The sequence below is a fragment of the Colossoma macropomum genome, unplaced genomic scaffold (assembly GCF_904425465.1).
Source record: "Colossoma macropomum unplaced genomic scaffold, Colossoma_macropomum, whole genome shotgun sequence".
NCBI lineage: Eukaryota > Metazoa > Chordata > Actinopteri > Characiformes > Serrasalmidae > Colossoma > Colossoma macropomum.
Genome location: NW_023494793.1, coordinates 7,624,400 through 7,640,447, shown reverse-complemented (window position 1 = coordinate 7,640,447; position 16,048 = coordinate 7,624,400). Strand labels below are relative to the sequence as shown.

General features: G+C 38.5%; 1 protein-coding gene across 1 annotated transcript in view; it reads left to right on the top strand.

The window, feature by feature from the left end:
* The first annotated feature begins 240 nt into the window (after positions 1-240).
* cacna1fb (calcium channel, voltage-dependent, L type, alpha 1F subunit) overlaps positions 241-16,048 on the top strand; it is a 52,089-nt gene continuing 36,281 nt past the window's right edge. The window contains exons 1-3 of the mRNA XM_036578336.1: positions 241-778; positions 4,866-5,169; positions 6,943-7,048. Coding sequence (XP_036434229.1) covers positions 757-778; positions 4,866-5,169; positions 6,943-7,048 — 432 coding nt within the window. The 5' untranslated portion in view covers positions 241-756. The remainder of the gene's footprint in view (positions 779-4,865; positions 5,170-6,942; positions 7,049-16,048) is intronic.

The following is a 16,048-nucleotide window of genomic DNA, read 5'->3' as shown; positions in this document are numbered from 1 at the left end:
GTTCACCAGCATTCTGCCGTTCTAGAAGCCGCGCATGAGTGTGATCTATCAGCCAATCATAGCCCAGACGGAGGGATACTACTGGCCAATCCTAGAGAGGGAGGCGGGACTTTCCTGAATACGGGTGGGAAAAAATTTAAGGCGGGAAAGGCATCGTGTGCTCACGCGCCCTTTTGCGCGCGAGTAAACGTCCCCTACGCTGCGTTGGGAAATGAGCACAGACAAGCCCAACGTTTTCTGTCGACGCTCCGTGTATCCGCCCGCCCATCATCCCGCCCTTTAATAAGTTTCCAGGCTGCCGTTCCCTTTAATCGACTCATTTTTTTCCTCTTTAATCCTGAATTGATGGCTTAAACGGCGGACACAGACAGAGAGCGACAGGGAGCCGGAGCTACGGTTATATTTGTCAGACACTGACCGTTTCTGGCCTCGGTGGCTTTCAAACTTGTGGCTTTTCTCCTGGACACTGTTTCACACCGCCTCTGTGAGATGCTCCGGGGTCTCGTGGGAAATTTCCTGAAGAATTTATTCACTTCACATCGATACGCGATGAAAATCCGTTAGGAAGTGACCTTACCTCAGGACACCGCTGACGACTAACGTTACGACACCGGCGTTAGGGCTGTTTCCCCATTTCGGCGAGAACTTCTTTCAGTGGCTTTTGGAGATGTGTTTCACAACCGTGAGTGGGCAGAATAGGCGGTGAACATCATGCACGTTGTTCCGACGAGGTGAAAGTGAGAGCTGACCTCCGACATGTACGAGGAGAACCGGAAAAGTAAGTCTGGAATGTTCTCTGCACCTCTCTCTCTCTCTCTCTCTCTCTCTCTCTCTCTCTCTCTTCTCCGAAGTTATTAACTTTTTGTGTTTTCCCCCACTTGTTTGCGGAGCATCTTCGTCCAGATTTTTAAATGAAAATCTTGAACAGTGGAGTAACTTTCAAATAGACGGCATCATTTCAGGGCAACTGAGAAAAGTCTGCTAATTATAGGAGCAAAGCGATGTTCACCGTAGTAATCATAATGAGAGATGAAGGTTATCCGCCGCGAGCTCTGTTGGAAATGATGGAGCCGTTTCCCTCTCTGTCACGTCCTGTGGGCCAGATGTTGCGATCTGCCAGATTCCACGTTGTGCATATTTATCTTTTTCAGTTTCGGCTTACGACTTAGTGTTGATCTGTAGAATAACCAAGTCGGTATCTTGATACAGCAATTTAACCAGGCCAGTGTTTCATGTTGGAAACTTAAACTAATGTCTCGATTGTCAGTCTCGAAGACTATAAGACGTCCAGATAACTCTCCTGCTTTCCGTAACATTAACATTAATGTCATTAATGAACCTCATATTTAGTTTGACCTAGAGTACTTTAGCACTCTATTTATAGCATACTTCCAAATGTATTCTGGTTTACATCAGATCATTACGATCTATTTGAGACGTAATTCATGGTGTATTATAGTCTTTGTAATGCATTTTAATACTTAATACAAACTGACTTCCACTTTTCCAGAATATGTCCACGATGAGTATTATTGTAGCGCCTGTAATTGTGAAAACATCGTGTAGTTTCTGCATATTCTGTAAACTTTGTATGTTCTACATGCTACTTTGTAGTAGCTTTGGGGGCCAAACACGTCTTTAGAAATTGCAACACGATGAAAGCTCCCTGATATGCTCTCAGAAATTGAATGAAACTAGAAACTTTGCTCAGTTGCTCCGATGGTCATCAATCTAGGAGTAATGTATGAGGTCACATGTGTTCATAACTAATGCTCCTGATATTCTCTTTAATGAGTTCATAATCAGTCTCGCTTGTGGTTTGTGAAAATCTTACAAATTCAAAAATTTGGGTGGTTGCCTTTTGCTTTTTTATGAAAGACACTGAATAATACCAACTGTTTAAGACAATGTTGCTCTTATTAGAAGGTAGATAGATGCTATTTCTACCTCCTACATCACCTCTTATTTGTTCCTTGTATATTGAGAGCCTGCTATATAATGATTAGCATGATTAGCAATCACATGTCATTAAGTTGATGGTTTCCCTCATCTCACTGTCAGTGCTGGTGTTAGCTAAATGATTTGTGATAATCAGCCATTATGTTGTCCTCATCAAAGCCCTGCTGCCAAAACAGACAAACCTACAGGCTTTTCCTACAGGCATTTCCTCAGTGTGTTCTTCTCTAGGGGTGAAAAAATGTAGTTAAGTGGAAATATAAGTACTGTGTCAAAATCTTACTCAGTAAAAGTATGCAAAAAATATACTTAAATGAAAGCTGAAAAGCACTGACATTTAAACATACTCAAGCAAATAAAAGTGAAAAAGAAATGTTTTAACAGATAAAAATGACAACTAATGGCAATCTTGTAAATCTTGTAAATCTTGTAAATCTTGTAAATCTGATTAGATGTTTTATTTAAAAAAATGGCAATACAAAATTTAGAAAAATAAAAATCTTGTGGCCTTTAAGATTTTACTTTGGAGGTGTAAATGAAAATATAAGAGGAAAAGGAGAATTCAGTTAAATTTCTCTTGGAAATCTAACTGAATTAAAGTAACAGTATTTCAATAATATGTGAGTAAATTTCAAATCTTCCAAAACAACACTTAAGTGTAGTAATGAAGTACAGTGGTTCAAGTATAATGCACCCTAGTTCTGCTCTCAGAGGATGTTACAGACAATGGTCGTGTTCATCATTTGGATGATATTAATGTGTATATCACCTATTATTATAAATCGAATACTAAGAATTCCAGATCATAAGACTCTCACAGAAGATCCCACTATTGAGTAAGATACTATGTATTATTCTAAAAACAAGTAAGTGTGAGAAACATATAGTACAAGTATAATATAAGGAAAGTATCAATAAAAATGGATAAGGTATATTTCCATGCTCACAACCTAGAGCATTATAGAGCATTCTAGAATGATTGTAAAGTGATTGTAATGGTGTTAATATATTGTCGCTGTCACATCAGTGTTTTTTGTGTTTCTGTTTTTTACATCATGTTTCATGACAAATCAGAAATGATCCATAATTACTTGTAATAAAATTATTGTATTAGCAAACATTACATTTAAGAATTCTTTTTCCTTCTGCTGTAAAGTTACCATTTCAGAGATATGAGGTTTTGTTACAATAGGGACAATATGGTCTTTCTGGAAAGTAGCCTGTTGTAACAACTACTGTTACACATTTATAAAGCCTTTTTCTATCATAGTGTCTCTTTTACCCACACAGCCTTTTACAGCAGGTGCTTTTAAGTACCAGCAACATAAAGACTTCCTGACAGTTCACAGCTTCATTTGTGGCTGTCAGATTAGCCCCACAATTTCCATTTAAAATAGGCCTCTATCAGACCGCAGGCAGCCTGATAGCTCACCTCATGAACTTCCAACACAAGTTAAATTCTTCCTCCCTCCTGCTCATTTAGCGGCTTATTGAAAGCCGCAGAGCATAATGCTATCTCTTCTTGATACGATTTCCCCTTAGTTCGGCTCAGACTATATGGTAATAATGAAGTTATAATTAGTCATCAGTACAGTCAGTACAGTGCCCCCCCCCCACTTTCTCTTTCTCTGTCTCTCTTTCCCATTGTACTTTAGCCAGACTAGCTGTTAGCCAGCAGCTAGCCACATGAGTCCACAGGTAATAGAGCGCCTAGAAACCTCTGGCCCACAATCCTTTTCGTTCGCTCACACTCGCTCTGCTTGAGCTGGGAAGTAGGTCACAGCTGTCACAATATGGCTCGCCTCACCTACTGTAGGGCTCTCCTCCTTATCAGAAGCAGTGGTTGATTAGAAAACCCATCCTTACCGAATGCACTCAGTAACCTTGCAAAGTAACATATTCCCCTTGCTTTGGCTCAGCAATAAATCATGTAGTCTTGTGCACAATAAGGCAACCACTGCTTTAATATTGAGTAGGGCTGTCACTCTTGATTATATTAGTAGTCTGCTGAATATTTGGATGATTAATTGAATGAAAAGGGCAAATAATTAAATTGAACTGAACTGAACAACAACAAACAATGCATAGAATTATGAAGCTTTAAAATAGAGTTTGCTTTAGAAACTCCATGTAAATGAGGCTCTCGATCCAAGTGTAAGTGAATATCAGGTAACACATCCTCTCACACTTCCATATTTTATTGCACAAGTACTGTTTATTGTATATTATATATATATTTTTTATTTCCAATATATTACACCTAGAAAATAAAGAGGAGTTGTGCAATAAAATTTGCAGAAAAATGTCATATTGGAATTTGTTCCCTGTAGAGAATCCCTTAACTTATTTTTACTTAGAAAATCAACAAAACACGCAGGCTAATTTGACCGGGGGGTGTTCAAACTTGCATACACCTCTATGATCAGGTAGTCACACTACTTAAATGCTGCTGCCTTTATTGCTTATTGTTAATCTCAACTCAGCACGATCTCAACATGCTCTGCTTGGGATAACGCCATCCTTCACATTGCTTGTACAGAAGAAATAACACTGTTTTAACATGAGAACGAATAAAGTTACATTGACATGAAGCACATCACTGTTTTTCTGGTGAAATTCCTACGAGTTTGATGTGTCACACATCTGCCTTCCCATTTGTAAAACTCAAGTTGAATCCAAGATGATGGCATTCAAGATGGCCACCATATTGGTGACATGGCCTAACAGGCTTCTCCCTTCCCCCACAGCTTGTTTCTGAAATTGGATCACTGTCTACCAAACTGTTTTCGTTTTATATGGGTGTTTCCTTACTTTTGAGATACACTGTATATTTGTTAAACATACACTTCTCAGGCAAGAGTGGAGGGCAACTTGTTACAAAGTAAACCTTTCCTTTCTGTTCTCTTCAGGCAATGGGTACTCCAAAGAGGCGGAGGAGGGTGGCGGAGAAGGGGATGAGGAGGAGGAGGAGGAGGAGGAGGGAGGTGGAGAGGGAGATGAGGGGGAGTGGGACGAAGAAGGAAAGCCAAGGATGAACCGCACAGAAACGCTCAACTCCACCACCAGCTCCACTGGAACACAGAAGAAGAAGAGTCAGCATGCCAAGAAGCAGGTTCAGGGCTCCAACCAGGTGCAGCGTGCTCCACGAGCCCTCTTCTGCCTTAAGCTGAACAACCCCATCCGCCGAGCCGCACTGTCCATCGTTGAGTGGAAGTATCCTTCACTAGCTGAGCCAGTCCCCATAATATTCTCAGCGTGTTTCTGTGTACTTAGAATCGAACAGAAAACTGTTAACACTTAGTTATAATATAAACCTCTGAATTACATTAAAAACAATTGAAATATGTGGCTGTATAATGCACATTTGAAACCATTACACAGGTACAGGTTTTAAGATGAGGCAGACATTAGAGAATGTTTTCTCAATACTGCTCTTACCAGCATTCGAGCACTGGAACAACAAAGAAAAAGCAGTTCTTGTTACGTTTGTTTTCTCTAGGGTTTTCTTGCATTTATGCACTTATTGTCAGACAGAGCCTGTGAAAACTGCTGTATTATGTATTACCACAGAGTCTGCCCTCTGGAAAAGCAGTGTCATCTTTAAAAGCATGAATTAAATGCTCTGACAGAAGATGTCATGAAGTGTTCCATAAAAAACAAGTTTTGCCTATACAAAAATTACATTTTTGTAATAAAAAAGTACAAGTTATTCATTTTTTGAATGAAAATGTTTAAAAGATATATAGAGAAAATGGGCTCACTTTCAGATCTGAAAACATCTATAGGTCAGTCCTTCCACTGTGAGATGACAACTCTATATTATTGGCTGCACATCCATGGAGGAATGGTACTGAGAAAAGCAAACAGGCAAAAAAGAAGAAAATTCAGAAGTCGGTGATTTGTTTTTGACCAAGGGCATCATGAATGCTGATAAGTACAAACAAATTTTAATTCATCATACATGCATCATCTGTAAAATGTTTGGGTGGGAAGTGATTCATCGTACAGCAAGCTAACAACACCAGTCACACTACTGAGAAGATCAAGACAGACTTATCAAATAGAGAAGCTTTTGGTTTTCTTAGAACAATGGACTGACTGTCCCAGAGCCTAAAACTCAACATCATTAAGTAGGTTTGGAATTACTTAGATAGTGAGTAGCAGAAAATACAGCCAACTGCTAAGACTGAGCTTTAGAAGGGTGGAAAAATATCCCTACAGATGAGCTTAAAACAAGACTCCCGAACAGAATGAAACTAATAAAGGCAAAGGGAGGACAGTTGTTGAGGCTTCTGTCTAATTTTTTGTTAAATATATGTTTGTAAAGACTTGTACTTAATGGTCATTTTGATTTGAAATTAAATAAATGAAAGGATAATCTCTGACTTTTGCACTGTAATCTAAATGTTTACTGGTCATCTTATTCAGCAACCTTATTAAGCAACTGCCACCAGCTTATTAAGTACAATGAAAGACACTGAAATATTGCCTGTACTAATCAATTGTGCAACCCAGAGATTAGGTTGGAAATATTCACGCAAAAATCAGCTGAGGTGTTTGAGGAAATTTTTTTATGGCTTGAGAAGTTGGTTGGTCAGAATCAGATAAAAGTATATTTTGAGCTAAACTGCAGTGTGACGATGCATCTGCTTTTAAAATTCTGTTTAATTCTAGAAGCGACAGAGTAATCCTATACAGGATTTTTCCCAGCTGTGGTTTGCTCAGTATTAAGGATTAATAGGGCACGTGCTTAAAGGCAGCCAAGACATGCTGATCTAGGATCAGTTTTACTCGGTCAAATTCTAACTTTGTTCTATATAAAACTGCAAACCAAGCAGGTCAGAATTTGGGGTAATTTCTAATGCGTGAAAAGGTTGAAACCGAAGTTTTGTTATAGGAATGATCTAACATCAGCTTCTTTTAAATCTCAACAAAATAACAGAAACACTATAAATAATACACTGTTTCCTTGACCTTACTGTCCAGACCGTTTGATATCTTTATTCTTCTGGCTATCTTTGCTAACTGTGTGGCTCTTGGAGTGTCCAAGCCTTTTCCTGAGGATGACTCCAATTCTACTAACCATGACCTGGTGAGTACTAATGACACAGTGACAGTGGGAGGTAATTTAGAACAGATGAGGATTAACAGAGTGAAAATGTTATTTGATGCATGTATAGCAATTTTAGTGGAAATGAGAGATGCCATTGCAGCAACATTTTTCAGCAGCATCTTCGAAGATAAATGATGATTTTGGCTGTACGTAGATCTGTAAACTTTTGCCCCCTCAGACCCTTTTAAGGACAAGTGAGATCCTAACCAGTGTGCAGATAATCACATTTCATGGTTCAAATGAAGTTATATAACAACTGAGGATTTTCTACATGTCTGCTACTCCTCCCTCCAAGCTAATAGATTCCTTACTTGCCATTCTTTTTTCGTTGTATGGTTTCAATAGGCACAGTCTCTGATGGGGAAAAGAGCTTTTTGTCATTAACTGATGTTGTCTCAGTAGCCTATAATCAACTAGTTTATCCGATGTAGCATTTTGAATGCTTGTAATGTTTGTCAGGTTTTTTCAGACATAATCATTGAACACAGTGTTTTATGAGTCTACGTTGCTAATGATAGCACTTAGCTTGATCAACAACGGTTAAATCCCCTGTCTACTAGGGATGCACCAATACCAATTGTTGCAAACATTTAAGTACGAGTACATATTTTTAGTACTTGCTACTGCCGAGTCTAATACCATAACAAATTACCTACTTAGAATTAAGTAGTTGGAATTGTAAACGACTGCCATGTACCTTTTACATTTAAATCATTAAATTTAGCTGATTTTAAAAGACGTGCATTAGCTAGCTAATTACTTTAGTCACCATATGCTGGAATTGGCAAAATGACAACGTAACGTAGTATATAATCATGTCATATATATAAAATCATATATAATAAGATAGTGACTGAAATAATCAGTAGCTGTTGACATCTTGTTTGCTGAACAAAGAGAAAGAAAATGAGAGAGAAGACAAAGAGACAATAAAGAATGGAAAAGAGAGATGGAGAGAGAGAGAGAGAGAGAGAGAGAGAGACAGAGACAGAGGGGGCTTCCCATTCCAAACGCAGTGGTTTCATAATCACTCATGTTGGGGAAGTGCCGAGGACAATATACTGACCGAGTTCCTGCTGACCCATTTGGGATGTGTGTTGGAGATCTCAGGTGTTGCAGGGTTAGAACTGAACTCCGGCTGATTCTGCATGTTTGGCTTGTTTGTGTATGTGTTTGTTTACACATGCTGACGCGTGTGTTGTGTATTTATGCAACAAACTCTGGCTTCCCTTCACTTCTACAGTAACATAAAGCTCAGTTTAGCTCATTCATACAGTATGTCAGGTTAGGTGTTCAACTATTGTTTCAGTTACTGTATTATGTGAAGTGGAACTAGTTAAGAAGCCAAGAAAGCCATTAAGTTAAATATTGTAACAAGGGATGGAACTAAAGAGCTTTTGAAAAGAATTACAGCTGTGTAATGGAAAACACTTTTTAATTTCTCTCATAAAATTAGTGTTATTTTTAATATAGCACTGATATTTCTCACTCCACCAAAGTCCTTTCTGTATGGAGTTGGCATGTTCTCCCTGTGTCTGTGTGGGTTTCCTCTGGCTGCTCCAGTTTCCTCCCACAGTCCAAAGACATGCAGCCAGGCCAACTGGACATACTAAATTGCCCCTAGGTGTGAGTGTGTGTGTGTGAATGTATATGTCTGTGTGTTTGCCCTGTGATAGACTGGTGACCTGTCCAGGGTGTATCCTGCCTTCAGCCCACTGACAGCTGGGATAGGCTCCAGCTCCACCCCGCGACCCAGAAGGATAAGCGGATTAGAAAATGTGTGTGTGTTTGTATGTGTGTGTGTGTGTGTGGGTATTTCTCACTTCCAACAACATTTATCATGAAAAAAAAATATATTGAATATGTTGAGTATTTACAACTCTGCATCTTATAGTTTGGTATAGTGCTGTTCTCAAATACATAACACTGTGCTAACATTGTGCATGAACCAATTAGATCCAAGCAGAATGAAGAGCAAAGATGAGTGGAAAGATAAAAAGAATTTTATCCTAATCTACACTGCACAAATACAAATAAATTATATATTTTATTCACTTTTCCTCTGCTAAACTCACACATAACTAACACAGCAGCCTGTGTCTTCTGCTGATGAGTAATTCTACGAGTTTCTGAGAGATGGGACAGATCAGACAACAGATTTATGAGCATAATGTGAAAGTGTGAGGTGTTTTATTCAGAACAAGTCTTGTAGTGTGGGAGCTTTGATGACTACAGTGTGGGTAAAGATGAAAAAAATGAGTGGAACTGCCTTTTACATTTTCAACATCAGTTAGGATTTAAAAAATACTGTGGTGTGTGCTAGGCATTGCTCTGTAGACTGAGCTCCTGAAGTGGATGCAGTGTCTTTTCTGCTCATGTAAAATAGTCATGCTGCCGTGCCATGTGAGCACGGTTTTACACAATGTACAAAAATACTTTTTTAAACCATGTTAAAGTGCTGTTTCCTTATTTTTGACTTTTTGTGTTTTGCACAACCCTGCACTGCAGTCTCCTCCTATCTATATATGTATGTATGTATATATATATATATATATATATATATATATAAATATTTTAATTCATTGATGTAAGGTTAAATGGGAAGCAGAAGCATTGTCAAGCCAACTAACAGATAATATTATTCGTTGACAGCTATTTTTTTTATTATCAATGTTATTAATTTATTACATACATTTAATACAGTACTGTCCAAAAGTTAGAGACCACCCTTTCATTTTTTTAATTTCCAGTCAAAACTGTCATTAAGTTGATCAATTTTCAGTGTCAGGCAAAGAAGCAGAAAACATATTTAACAGAAAATAACACAGAAGCCTCAACAAATAAATATATTATAAAATATTTCAAAAATGTGTCCAACCTCTACTGTTATTATTCCACACCTCCAGAAGTTTTAAAAGTTGATGGCATTTTGTGCTTCTCACAATTCAAGTAATCCCAAAAACAAAGTTAGACTCGTCAGTCCATAAAACATCACGCCACATCTCCAATGCCCAGTTTTAACATTTTAATGCACACATTCTTTTTGTCTGTTTCCTTTTCAGTAACATTTTCTTAGCGTAAGTAGTAAGTAAAGTTTATTTATATAGCGGTTTTTACAACAGGTGTTGTCACAAAGCAGCTTTACAAAGAAATGAGTATTACAGAAAGAAATCCGGGTCCAAGCCCCCATGAGCAAGCCAGTGGCGACAGTGGCAAGGAAAAACTACCTAGGAACAGGAAGAAACCTTGAGAGGAACCAAGACTCAGAAGTGGAACCCATCCTCCTCTGGTCGACACCGGATAGTAAACATTGTTAGTACAAAAACAGGGAAAACAAGTGGAGCAATGATTAATTTGATTAGTTTAGTTCATGCAGCAGCAGCGACGGCAGCATCAGCATCAGTGGGGTCAGGTTGTGGGGGTGAGGTTTGCACGGCGTAGTACAGCATGGAGCTTGATGGTGGTCAAGCCGGTCCAGAGGGCTGGCGAGCAGTGGCACCCGATCAAGGCAGAAGCATCAGACGCACAGGATGGGCAGCTGTTCAACTCGGCAAAGGAAATGAAAGAAAGGAAAAACACACAGAGTCAGTTCTGTAATGGGTGATTGATTAATTTGATTAGTTTAAATGGTTGGTTAGTTCAAATGATTAATTTGATAAGTTTAGTTTATGCAACAGCAGCATCAGTGGGGTCGGGATTGTGAGGGTGAGGTTTGCACTGCGTTGTACAGCAAGAAGCTCAGTGGTGGTCAAGCCGGTCCAGAGGGCTGGCGAGCAGTGGCACCCGCTCAAGGTCTACAATTTTTTTCAGACTCACAGCATTGAGTTGTTATCACACAGTGGAAGGATAGCAGCAAGAGTGTGGCTTGATTTTCTCTCAAAGATGAAAGTTTTAAGTATTGTTCATTTGGTGGTGACAGTTTTAGTGGTCTAACAAGTCTTGGATGGTTGTTAGAAGTTCCGTTTTCTCTGTATTTTTTAGTAATGTTTTGAATACCAGTTTTGGAAACTTCTGTTTTTTTCAATTATTTCCCTTTGACTTTCTCTTTCTTTAAGCAAGTGGATGATCTTATATTTAATCTTCTCAGAAGATCTCTTTTTAGCCATTTTTGATGCACATAGGAGAGAAATTTACAAGGCAGCTAAGGTGTGCTAGGGTAGCTTATTGTGTGAATGTTAATATCTTTGACGGGGAACATAATGTAAGTGAGAGTTTTGGGAACAGGTTTTGTTTGGAGGATATAGTTTTAATTTGTTAGTTTAAAGATCAGAAGAATGAAAGAGTTAAAGTGGTGGTAGGTGCACAAAATAAAGACTTGACAAAATTAAAAACTGATAAATTTGATTTTATACTTAGAACTTCAAATATGTTTTTCCTGTTTTCCTAACACTTGGGTGGGCTCTGACTTTTGCACAATACTGTATAGTCAAAAAGGTAATGCCATCAAACAGTATAATTCAGTCTGGATAAGTGTAATGTTTGTGTGAGATGTGCTAGCAGTACCACTGATTTATGCTACTAAAAAAGAACAAGGAATACCACATATTTTCATCCAACAATGCAAGTTATCAGTACATAAAGTTATGCTTCAAGATCATTTTTTTCAACATATGTTATTGACTTAAAAAGAAGAAGAGAAATTCATTCTGAAATGCTACATAACCATATAATTGTTTTCATGGGAGTTTATCTCCTATGGTTCTTTTTCACTTCACTACTGTGTTCAAATCCACCAACACGTGGCTTTCTGGTGAGTCCTGCTGTTTAGACCACGGAGTTTACATTATCCTACTTTCTGAAAACACACACACATGCTGGGGAGGAGCTAAAGCTGTAGGCAAGGATGTTCAGTAGGTCCAGCGAGTCACTGAGTCATGTGATATATTAGAATTAAAACAACAGGATTTAATCCAGTCTCACAACACGCATGAATTTATACATTAATAAGTCTTCCTTCATTATTTAACAGAACTGAACGTGGCTATTTGTGGAGATAAAGAAATGGCTTTCCTGCAGATGTTTCAGTCGAATACTTTAATCCTGTTGTGAAGCCAAGACCATGAACATGCTCGGCCCCTCCATCACCTTTTCCCCATACAGATTATAATCTCTCTGAGTGCTTCAAATTTGATCCAATAAAAAAAGCGATTTTAATCATTTCCCCTCCCCATCATCCCCACTTTGCCATGGTGCTTGTCTGAGCTGTTACAGTCAGGGAGCATTACAAGTTGTCATAGCTCCAGTTTCTATGGAGGCAGTGGGTTATCTTAGTAATAGTCAGTAGGAGTATCATGATATGCTTGATAATATTTACGGAATACAGAAGTTGGTGTGAAAATACACACCTTGAGTGGAGTGCACTAGATGTTACTGTAGAAGAACTTTTGTCATGTTAGACATACTGACATATATTAGAAAGGTAAAACTAATTTTCCACAGATTTAAAGAATGTTCTTTTTTTTATTGTTTTAATTTCATGCAAACTATAGCAAGCCAGTAAGGCCTCTTTTCCACTGCACTGACTGCTCTGCTATCACAAGTATAGATGACAAAAACTTATAATAGTGAGAGCAAAGTCGACTGATCAGTGTTGGAGTGACAGAAAGCCGAAATCGGACCTGTTCTGTTAGATTAAGAATGAAAAAAACTCCTGTTTAGAGGAGTATCTGAGAGCACAATTTCAAATGACTGGTGTTGAGGTGACAGAAAGATAAAAAATAGAATGTTCTGTGGTGCTTTGAGTTGTACCCTGCAGGGTGACGCTAATGCTAATGTAGTTATTCGGCTACAGGTAAAACCCACCACAGTACAGGCTGTTTCATAACAGATGTTCAAATAACACCCGTTTAGAGGATAAACAAGATGAGAGCATGCTGAGAGACCGGAGTTAGAGTGACAGACAGAATCAAACATGTTTGTGGTGGGTGGCGTGTATGTTGCTATAGATGGAAACAGAAACCGTAACCGGTCTCATGAGTCCGGACCAGTGCGGAATGGCCCAGTACGGCCCTGAGAACCATTTGGCTCGATAGTGGAATAGCGGCCTAAGATTCACACAGGTGAACATAAATTAACTTTTAAACATTAATACTACATTTTTGTACCTCACATAGATGAAACTGATGTAGTGCAGCTTTAAAGCTCAGTGTTGTAGGCAGATATGATGCCTACAAGAAGCCATCTGTGGATTGGTCAGGACTCGATTTGAGGGGGCTCCAAACAGACCCTCTCGGACTCCTCCCACCCCACCACTCAAAAAATGACAATCTGTCCCCCTTGTTCCATCCTGTCTTTCCATCCCTTCTGACTTAATGTGACATCGCTTACAATGTCTGTTGTCAGTATTTGTATTCCATCCATCCAAAACGCACACACATACAGAAGAGGTGTTTAAGGTTCCCAGTTTCATAGTTTTTCTGCCAGATTGGGCTGGTTTGAAAAAGCAGTCATTGTAGAAAATGATAAAGTTTGAGCTTTTGATGGCAGCTTTTAAGAAAAGATTGGACAGGAGATTTTCTTTGCTGTATCGTTAAAAAAGAAAAACAGGAGAAGTTAAAGAATAAAACTGAAAATTTGAATTTAGAATCTTCTGACACTATTTTAATATATAGTTAGATAAAAGATACAAATAAAGTAAAAAGGCGACACTGCCAACTACATCTCCACAGTAAGAACTGCTAAGAGACAGTGATATATTTCCACCAGCAGTGTTGCTAACATTACGGTGTCTGAGAATCTGAAACACTGTCATATCTTTGCTTTATTACATCAGACTAAGCTCAGTGGATACAGACAGCCCAGCATCCAACAGTAATTTTGAGACAGTTTCTAAGTTGGCAATGGACATGGGCACATATGCAGTATTTGTGTGTGAGTTTGAGCTTTATTGTTGTCAAATAAAAGATTAAGCAAAGGGACTGATATATCCCCCCTCAAACAAACCCTATTTAACTGTTTTCTGCAATTATTTTCCGCACGGTTACCCCAATAAAAATATTCTGTTGCCAGTGCATGCCTTGTTTCTGCTGTCATATTAAAAATAAAATCTATTAAAAATAGATTCTCCTAAAACAGACAACCACAAAGGAGACAAAAACTCCCCCAAAACTACTTACAATATTGGGTGTATTTACACTAAATAAGTCTTCTAAGAAACTAAATTGGTGTGTTAATTTTGCTTTTACATGATGCTATGTTTTTGTTTTGGCAATTGGATAAAAAAAAACCAGAAAGTTCTTTTTCTTACTGTATCAAAAAACTACAATGTATATTGTATTGTAATATGTGTATATCGCTGCACCCCTAATGTTCGGTCTGAAAGGAACACAGCATCTTATCCTGGGAATACTACGTCCCTTCAGAGGCTTGTGCAAAGGATGATGCAGTGCAAATCTTGTGGAACATATAGTCTTGCCTTGACTTAAAAAGGTCACCAAGTTGCAAGAGAAGAACCAACCACAGATCAAGAAGGGCCCAGGGCCACCATTGCTCAGTGGGGATTAAAATAAATTTAGCTCCTTTTTTTTAAAGCAGCTCTTAACTACAATAGTTTCCAACCCCATGCTTCTCTCCTTACAACATTTGTGTTTATTAGACCATTCATGAGGGCAGTTAACCCTGTCATACCTAACTTTAGCGATGTCTCCGTTAATGTCTGCAGATTGGCCATAGTAAAATAACGTAGAATTGGAGCTATTCATATGTTTGCTTGTTCAAAATGATAGTTTGTGACATGAACAAACAAATGTTCTCTGCATGTCAATGTAAATGCAGCAACATCATTGTCATGTAATTAACAGAAAAGAATAGATTAGAAATAGGCAGAAATAGACACTTTTTATCCTTAAAAATTACAAGGTTAAAATAAATTTAGCTCAGTTTTTAAGCATCTCTCATCTACAGTATATTTCAACTGCATGCTTCCTTTTTTACAAGACTTGAGTTTATAGGACCGTCCGTGAGCGCAACTCTCAAGGCTGTCTTACTGTCATGTATGCAAGAGAGTTAGTGCCCAAACGCTTGGTGAACCATGCAGCTGTTGTCTGCTAAGAGGGAATTCTTTAGGGCTTATGTGAGAAAGACAGAGAATGAAGTGCCTAATAAAGTTGTTTTTATCAGGACCATGTACAGTCCCACCTCAGGCCTAGCCCTATGCTAGTCCCTTTGGAACTGCTGGATCTTTTTATAGGAGAGGGGCAATTTGCATGCAAATGAAAAAGGAGAGAAACTGCAATGAGCAGAGAGACTCAAACATGCAATGCTTCAAACTGAAGGAAGCTGGGCAGAAAGGACAGCACCAATATATTGACTGGTTTCTCAATATAGATCAGGTAATATTATATTATTCACTAATATTACTGATGAGAGTCAATTTCCAAAATCACAATGGATCTCGTCCTTTTTAACCCTCATGCTGCATTCACACTGCTCTGATGCATGAACTGAAATAAACGAGTCCTCCCTCTTCAGTTGGCTGTATATGAGTGTTACAAAGAAGTCCCATTGAAACCTAGACATGCTAATTCAATATTTATGTAATTAATATTTAATTTTTTAATAATCAGAAAGTCTACTTAGTATGCATTATTAAATGAACACTTTCCAAAATGTTCATAAGGTAAACTTGGGCAGATTAGGATTTATGTCGTTGATTAGCATTTGCAGTCTACATCAGTCATTTCAGTTTATTAATATCCAACCAACTGTTTTGCTGTTTGGATTTTAAATTTTGCAGGTAAATGGTTGTGTTAAAATACATGGGCTTTTGCTGGTGGTCTTCCGTGTTGTACAGTAACATTTGAAAAGCAGTAGCAGTGTCTTATACATCAGGCTGTAGACAGGAATCACGCGAACACCACCTGCCTCCTGATTGGATAGACACATCGTGTTGGCCGGATTCGGAGATCTGCTCAACTTTTCAATGCACTACATTCCCCGAACTTGATGTGACGGACGCATCATGCACCTGGCGACTGTGCC